Source organism: Myotis davidii, unplaced genomic scaffold (genome assembly GCF_000327345.1).
Source record: "Myotis davidii unplaced genomic scaffold, ASM32734v1 scaffold32, whole genome shotgun sequence".
NCBI lineage: Eukaryota > Metazoa > Chordata > Mammalia > Chiroptera > Vespertilionidae > Myotis > Myotis davidii.
Window position 1 is genome coordinate 9917668 of NW_006286587.1, and position 8733 is coordinate 9926400.

General features: G+C 39.8%; 1 protein-coding gene across 1 annotated transcript in view; it reads right to left on the bottom strand.

Annotated features, from left to right (window-relative positions):
- SEL1L2 (SEL1L2 ERAD E3 ligase adaptor subunit) overlaps positions 1–8733 on the bottom strand; it is a 118340-nt gene that overhangs the window by 18200 nt on the left and 91407 nt on the right. The window contains exons 13-16 of the mRNA XM_006758105.1: positions 5322–5384; positions 4674–4761; positions 2118–2266; positions 648–722 (exon numbers count right to left, since the gene is read on the bottom strand). Of these exons, the coding sequence (XP_006758168.1) occupies positions 648–722; positions 2118–2266; positions 4674–4761; positions 5322–5384 (375 nt within the window). The remainder of the gene's footprint in view (positions 1–647; positions 723–2117; positions 2267–4673; positions 4762–5321; positions 5385–8733) is intronic.

Below are 8733 nucleotides of genomic sequence, written 5' to 3' on the forward strand. Positions count from 1 at the left end.
GGAATGAGACATAGTGATGCAAATGCCACTTGTCAAAGCTTCCCCACCAATGCTATCTTAACATTCCTTATGGCACGTGAGCATGTGATCCCTATAAGCGGGGCTCCAGGAAGGGAAGAGGATCTGGCCAATCAACTCAGTTGTTTTTTGTTTGTTTCCTGATGCTAACATACTAATGGTTATAATAAAGATCTGAAGTTTGTGGAAATCATCAATGTGATATTTTAAAAGAGAAATCAAACAAGTCTGAGACCCGTAATTTTACCTATAAACTAATTGAGACATAACATACACCACACTTTTGATTAAATTCAGAAAAAACTCAGGAAATGAGTGACTGAAGCCAGACCAAGAAAACTGGATTCTTGAGTAAAAGTGTCATGTGTCAAACAACTGTTCTGGTGCCATCGAGACAGAGCCACAGAAGAATTCATATGGTTTGCTAAACTGAGACTTGGAGAATAACAAAGAAAAGAAAATGTTGGAAATGACCTGTAACCAAAGGCTGATCCTAACATCAATACAATCTGAAATACCATCTACTTGTGCACCTTTTTGCCTATTGCCCAAGAACTCAGCTGGAGCAAATAAGATGAATAATAGTGGACAGGGAACAGGTAGGTGCTCATTTTTATCTGGTTCTATACCTTGAATGGCAGCTCGATTCCACAGGAGAAGTGCCATTGGATACATCTTCTCTTTTTCAATAATTTTAGCCTTTTCTAAAAAAAAAAATGAGACATTCCATTAGGAAGACTTAAAATAACCCTGTAATAAAATCATATATGAATATGTATGATTAGGGAATTTTAACTTATCTTACTAGATTCCAAAATGAATGCTGAATTGCTTTGAGCTACTTCATACCCCATTTCTGCAAGTAGTGCATACTGAACAAGAGAAGAATCTATATCACCATCTTTATAGGCAAAGTATGCTGTCAGGAATTTCTCAGCCCAGTGGCCTAGTTCACAGACACCTTTATAAAGCTGTACGTGGGAAAAGAAATCAAGTAGACTAGTTAGACAATATACTTCATTCCAGGTAAAGGATAAATGACATCAGTCTTCAGCTCCTGCTGGCTGGTCAGGCAAGCATTTCCAGTCTAAAGCATGGCTTTTGCAAATTATTTAGGGTTAAGAGTTAATTCCTTTTATAGACTCAAAGATTACAAGTGCATTTTTTTTTTTTTTTGGTCTTGAGCTAAAACTTTCTGAGGCTTATTTTATGTTTTGTAATGAACTTTCCTGACTTACAGGTGATCTGGTAGGACAAGACTACATTGACTTCTGTTTTTTTTAAAAGGTCTTTCTGGGCACTGCTGCTCTGCAAGGGCGAGTTATAAAGTCACAGCTGATAGGGAGAGAATGAAGGGAAGAAAGTGCCTGGGGCTGGTGGTGACATAATCACAAGGGAGCTGTGAGAGTTCTATGGGGACAAATGTCAACTTAGCTGAATAGCCCTTATGTAACCAAAAGAGGTTAGCCATACATAATTCATTAGGAAGTTGGCAAAGGAGCAAATCTAAAGATAGATTATTAGCTGGCAGCTTTTGAACTGAGTTTCAGAGGGGCCAGATTGCAACATAGATATATTTATATTTGTACAGCTGAAGTATTTAATAAATCAATAAAGGGCATTAAGATCCTAAAAGCATTCTTTTCAAAAGTACATCACTGGCTCAGGCTGAAATAATTCACTTTGTCATCCAAATCATCAAATACCTAAAGACCCTGCTTTTTGGGAGGAAGTGAACTACATTTTCCAGGCCCGATCAAGCCTTTTGATTCCCAAATTGCATTGCCTAATCCCACTAGAAGTGCCAAATTGTCCTGGTGATTTGATTGAAGGCTGAAACAAAGCTCCTTAACTGCATTTGAGGGAGCTCTGAACTTGATGAAAAGCCAAATGCAAGAGGAGAGGGATTATTTCTTTTCCTCCATTTCCAACTTGAGTTACATCAGTGCATTCCCTCCCTAACCAATGTCAGTGCTCACATTGCCAACGGGGAGAAAAGAGGTGATATCCATAAAATCAAAGGCATCAACAATTTAAGGGCAGTATAGCCTCTTCTGTATGATAAATGAAAAGTGCTTTAAAAACATCTCATCATGTACCTCCACAGCAGTTCTGCATGACCTTAACACTCCTGCTCCTGTCGCGTACATCTCAGCCAGGTAGTAGATGGCGAGGGGCTGCCCACTCTGAGATGCCAAGTAAAAATATTTGAAGGCAAGTTTATAATCCTTCCATACTCCAGAGCCAGCTGAAAAGTAAAATGATTTTGAGCTATCTCTTATTTATTTTTTACATTATAATCGATGGATATATGGTCATAGTGATGCCTGCTATATCAAATAGGATGGGAAAATCCAACCCAAAGTTAAGCTGTTCTAGTGCCACTGTTTTTTGTGTGTGTGCTTTTTTTGGAGGTGGTGGTGGTGGTGGTGGTGGTGATTTTGATTATAAGAATATAGAAATCCTTGTTCTTGACCCATTCAGAAAACTGAAGGACTGTTTAGTTTCATGAAAATATCTTCTCAATATGAAAAGGAGACCAAATGCTGGTCTCTGAGGACCAGAGCCCCACCATGATGTATCTCTGCATCCTTGTCATCTTTATAGCAGGAGACCAGTATAGTTCCTCCCAGCCATAACTATGGAGTTTGCAGCAGGCAAATCCCACCTCCAGGGGGCTCTGCTGGGACTCAACTCATGGTTGAGCAAGGGGCAGAGAATCAATATACTCCCAGCAGCCGGGATTCTTGTCTTGGCTCTCCCTTTTGTGAGTTGGGCACCTCTAGGCACTCCATTTGCAAAAGGAGGGGCTATCCCTAGTTGGTCCTTAAATTCCTCTCCTACATTAACATTTAATAGCCGTCAGAAGTATGTCATGTAAAGGCTACTAGCAAAGGCTCTAGAGGCAGATTGCTTGGTTTTGAATCCCAGTTCACTGAGATCTTGGCCAAGATGTTTAACCACAGTATAGCTCAGTTTGCTCATCTATAAATGGTGGGATACCCACTAGAGAACTAAATGAGTTAATATATATAAAGACTAATAAACTTTAGCTGTTACTATTACTGTTATTCTAGAAACTTAAGGAGTCTGATGGATCCTGAGCCTGTGACTTGGAAAGAACTAGAAGAATAAGGGCATGTTAGGCAAGCCCCCAAGACAGTGTAGAACAGGCCCTGCCCCAGCTTCTGTGGAAAATGCCGGCCAACATTTTGGCCAGGTCTGACCTCCTTGATGATGTGGTCTGCAGCTACGCCACCCCCAACTCTGACAGGAAGGACTTAATGGGGAGACTCATGTTGTTCAGATTGCCTGGTACTTGTCTTGGCCACCCTCAGTCCTCTCTTAGTCCCCACAGAGATGATGACAGAACTTCATGGCTTTCTGAGGCCTCCTACCCCAATCACACTATCTTTTTTCTCAGATCACAACTTTGTACATCCTAACTCACTGAGGAAACCCTCGCTTTGTCTTTCCTCTTGCCTCTTTCCTGTGATCCCCAGATTTACATATGCATCATTCTGCCTTCCTGCCTTCATCTTTGAGGATGAGAAATCCCTCCTCTCTGTGAAGTATACAGATCCTAATGCCACTCTACTTTTTCCAGACCCCTTTTCATCAATTATCTCATTTCTCCCATGATTCATTAACCATCTCTATTGGCTGGCTTTATTTCCTCTGTCAAAAATTATACTCGTAACTCTCACCATCTTAAAAACAACTCCCTCTTAGTTTTCAGTTCCCTTCATGCCACCATCACATCTCTCTCCTTACATTTAAAGGTGCATTACTTCCAAGAATATTTTTACTTCACTGTCCCCTCACAGTTCAACCCATTGTATCTGGCTTCTACACCAACCTGTCCAATAATCTCACTAACATCCTCAATATTGACAAGTCCCATGAATACTCAACTCCTCTTTTTTAAAATTGAGAACCAGGCTTCTTGTTGCATTCAGAAGGATGCTCACTCATTTACTCTTTCTTGAAAGTTCCATCCTTTGGCTCCCTCTCCCCGCCTCTGACCAAGCCTTTCCAGCCTTCTTGTGACCAGTCTTCTCTGTTCACCATTTTAATGGCACTGAGGATCACCATATTTCTAACCATGGTCCACTGCTTCTCCCTCTCACACTCTCATTTGCAACCTCAGTTATTCTTAACAAACACCTGCAAGTTGATGTTTGTCATGTCCCAAATGTTTTTCTCTAAGTTTGACCTTTCTTGTGAATTTCTTTTTAAAAAAATATATTTTTATTGATTTCAGAGAGGAAGGGAGAGGGAGAGAGAGAAACATCAATGATAAGAGAGAATCACTGATTGGCTGCCTCCTGCACACCCCCTATTGGGAATCAAGCCTACAACCCTGGCATGTGCTCTTCACTGGAATTGAACCCTGGACCCTTTAGTCCACAGACTGATGCTCTACCCATTGAGCCAAACCAGCTAGGGCTCTTCTGAGTTTCATACTTGCTTTTGGGTATATGTAGTATTGGATAACACAAGGCAACTCAACCTTTTCAAAGGGGTGTTTCCTGACTCTGCACCTCTTTGCCTACTCAAATGCTGCCTGAATGTTCTATCTAAACCACACATACCAGTCCTTTGATTTTTGTTTAAAAAGGAGCAAAGTTAATAATCATATTCATAGCACTTACAGTAGTACATGAAGCCTAATTGAAACTGTGCGTTGGGCCATCCTTTCTCTGCAGCTTTCTGAAAGTATTTAAGTGCTTCACCATAATTCTGCAAGATAATTACACTCTATTATTCAGAGGTAGAGATATAACTCCATGGTAATAATTGTATTCTACTTAAAAAAAAAAGAGTATAGATAGTGCACTTTGTGATTTAGGCTAATTAAAATAGTATCAGAAGTATTATACATTTTGTTTCATTATTAAATTATATTAGGAAATAATTCTCTCATTTTCAATGTAAATTATGACTTTTCCTACATTGATAGTAAGTTTTGTTAGACATTGGGGAAGGTCACTCAAAGACAGAGGTTATCAAAATTTGTCTATCAAAAAAATCCTCAGGGGTTAGATAATTTCTAAGGTTACTATTACATTTGGCTATTATTCCTTAGGTAATGATTAGGGTTTGTAATTCTTGTCACAAGGCTGTTCTATGTCTCTTTGGCAAACATTTCAGTAGATTATTTTATTCTCTATTATCAGATGTGATAGTTTGGCAAACCAGGTAATAGACACTAATTTTTTTAAAATTAATCAATGATGATGAATTTTACTTTATAAGTTGCTAGGAACATGTTGAAAAGATAATGAAATTATTTAACTTACCACAGGAACGCCTTTTCCATAAAAATAAAGAAGACCAAGCCCATGAAGACCAATTGCATTACCCTAAAACAGTTTTAAAAATCCAAGTTAAGTTTCAGAAGAATTCATGGTAAATAAAATTACTGAAAAATCATTCAAAATATTTGAAATTCACCCATAGTGATTAATCAAGGCAGTTTAATCAGGCAGCTGGCAAGTTATTCTGACCCTCTCTAGTTTCTCTAGGTAATTGTTATTATATGGAACAGTGGTCTTATAGGTCTGCTCTTCCCATTTTCCAAGAAAATATGGATATTGAGATTTTGATATGATATTCTCTAATTTTAAAAACACTTTCTGGGCCAAATATAATATGTGTGGGCAACTGCATCATATAGAACTCCCACTTTAGGGCTCTTGCTTAGGTTAACTCACATGAACTCTGTGAAAAAAACATCATTTATCTGGAAAATATTGTACTAAGACTGTAGCCATTTTCTAATTAAGGAGACATGACTTCAGACACAAGGTAGAAGCAGTGAAGTTCCAGCAGGAGTAGCACGAATGCAGGGCAATTTCAGAAGAGGAAAAAGATTATGTGAGCCAAGGAGGGTAAGTGCCGGGGTCCAACCCCAGCAGGTCCAGGGGTCCCCAAAGGTGTGGACGGAGTCAGCGAAGAAGGAATGACACGGAGACAGTGTTCAGTTGATCAGCAGCCTAGCCAGGATCTCCAGCCAAGTTCTGGTCTGGATCTCCAGAGAAGTTCTGCCGTTTATTGTCTTGTTACATCCGTATTTATACCAGTTGATTCCAATCCTGTCAATTTCTATTACAAAGGTTAGGGCGTTTCTTATCTCCATTCCAGGGAGTAAAGATTATGTTGGTTAAAACACATAGCGCTAAGGGGAGCAAACATATTAAGAACAGTATGCTATATACGCCAGGTCCCTTGAAACATATGCTGTGCAGATGTTTCTTTCCTGCAGCGACTGTGTCAAGCAGCAAGGATGGACCGGCTTTTGGCAGGTAAGGGTGGCTTTGTGCAGGAAGAGAGGATTAAACTCTCATCTGGGGGATGGGTAGGATTCAAAATGGGAGAGTCTGGGAAGGAAGAAGGAAGGACGAAAATATGGAGATGGGGATGGACCTGATGTGTTCAGAGGTATGAGAGAGAAAACCTGAAGAATATGGGCCCAAAATGACATAGGATAAATCTTCATGATTCTAAGTAAACAAAAGTCCAAAGAGGTTATAACGTATCTTTGCAACATGGTACTGATATGACCTAAAAACAAATTGAAAAAAGCAATGTTTTTTAAAAAAATTATTAGTGAAAGCTGCTGGTTATACAACCCTGGATAGTTTAGGAGCTGGGTTAATTTACACACTCAGCTTCCTGGCATTCTTCCTTTGGACTGACAAATTAGCATTATTTGCCAGATTATAAGAGATCTTCCCAGTACATTACCTCTTTTTCAGTTGGCTTTCCCTTGTCATCCTAATCTAATGGTACTCCAGATAACTGTCTTGCTGCACCACAGTTTCATATAAATTACAAGGAAGAGGAGCCTCCTACCAGCCTTCTCAGTAATTTACACCACAATAGCAGCAGCACCAAAGTGCTAGTCATTTTTAAATAGGCTCCTAAAGCAGCATGTGGGTGTTTAAAAAAGAACAGTTAAAAATATTCCCCAATTTGAGTACATCATTACTGTTAGTGTTATAGTATGACACAGACAACAAAATGTTTCCTATTGTGTAGGGATAGAAAGTTAATTAAGGCCACTCACCAACATTAGGTTGATGGGTGTCATGATTAGGAGCTCTTTATGTACTAAAGGGATTTAGAGGAGTCTACTAAGTGTTACCTGACAGATACCAGCCTCACTGAACCTAGGAACCAAGGCAAAAACTTCAATGGCAGGATCCAAATACACCATTTATATATTTCCTCACATATTCAATCCATTTTGCCTTAGATATGCTTTGAAGCTCACTCTATCTAACTGGTCTCAGGCTGCAAAATATAATAGCAGACACATGCCACTTACAATGTGCCAGGCAATGCTTTATCTACTTTTATAATAGGAGGCACAGAAATGTCAACTCAATAAACCCTGACAACAACAATATGAGCCAAATCTTCTTATACTCCCATTTTATAGATGGGGAAACTGAGGCACAGAACGGTTAAATACTTGCTCATAGTTACATCGCTAGTAAGTAGCGGGGCTGGCATTCAAACCAAATGTCTCCAGAGCCTTGCTCTCAATCATCTTGTCCTGGCTGCCTCTCTGACAACCTTCTTCTCAGGCCAGGAGAATTTCTGGCTTTTGGGTAAGATCAAATGGGAGAAAATTGGGCATTTCTTGGTTGTTTTAGTCCTGAATGGATTGCTTTATTGATTGAGTTTTCCCTTCCTCTGTCTTTTATTTATCTTTTTTATTTCTTGTTTTAGGAACTAGATAGCCTCATCTGCAGCATGGGAGAAGGGAAAGCTGAACTTCTGTCTGTTTAGGACAGCACAAGTCGTTGGCATTTCTCATTTACCAAGAAGACAAGACATACCTCCTACCCAACCAAGCCCCATGTTTTATTGTTAACAATATTCTTCCTCTCCTGGACACCAAACTCCTCCCAAGTCTAGTAGCCAGGCATGAGGCTTAGGAGTCCATGTAATACAAGCCAAGTGCTCTTATGCATTTGCAGAAATGGGCTGAGTACATACCTTATTGGCTGCCATGGAAAAGTATTTGAAAGCAGTAGCATTATTTTGTGGTGCTGCATCATTCCCTTCTAAATACATCTAGAAAAAAATTAAAGAAAGTGTAAAAACTAAGGAATTTGAGGTGATTGTTACACAAAACTGTGAATATAGTAAATGCCACTGAAATGCATACCTTTCATGGTTAATTTATGTTCCATGAATTTCACTTCAATTTTTTAAAAAGGAAATATTAAAGAAACAATCTACCTCATACATTCTGGAGGGACCTTGCACAAGGACCAAAACATGAGCCCTATTTGTGTGTTTTTTCATGTTTCCTGTATCTACATTTACTGTAGATTGCACTTCTGGAAGCAGGGCACTTGTCCCCATGGTTACTAATAAATGCAAACTGGCTGCAGGGAACCAAAGGCAGCACCTGGCAGAGCGAGTGGTCTTTGAAGAAGACAGAACATACCCTTCTAAAGGCACCTTCTACAAAGGCTGCCCAGGAGCCGGAGAGGACTCCCATCAGAGGCAGCCCAAGGCTGCACTTTGGTCAGCCTGGATCTGGGTCTCATTCTTGGAGTTAAGGAAGGAGGCACTCATTGGATTGAGGACTGTACCAGTCTTCGATGCACAATCATCGCGGGTTTCCTGTTACATGCCAGGGGAAGGGGTCATGGGAGGGATTCTGAGCTATATTCAATCAAAGAGCTTTAGGAC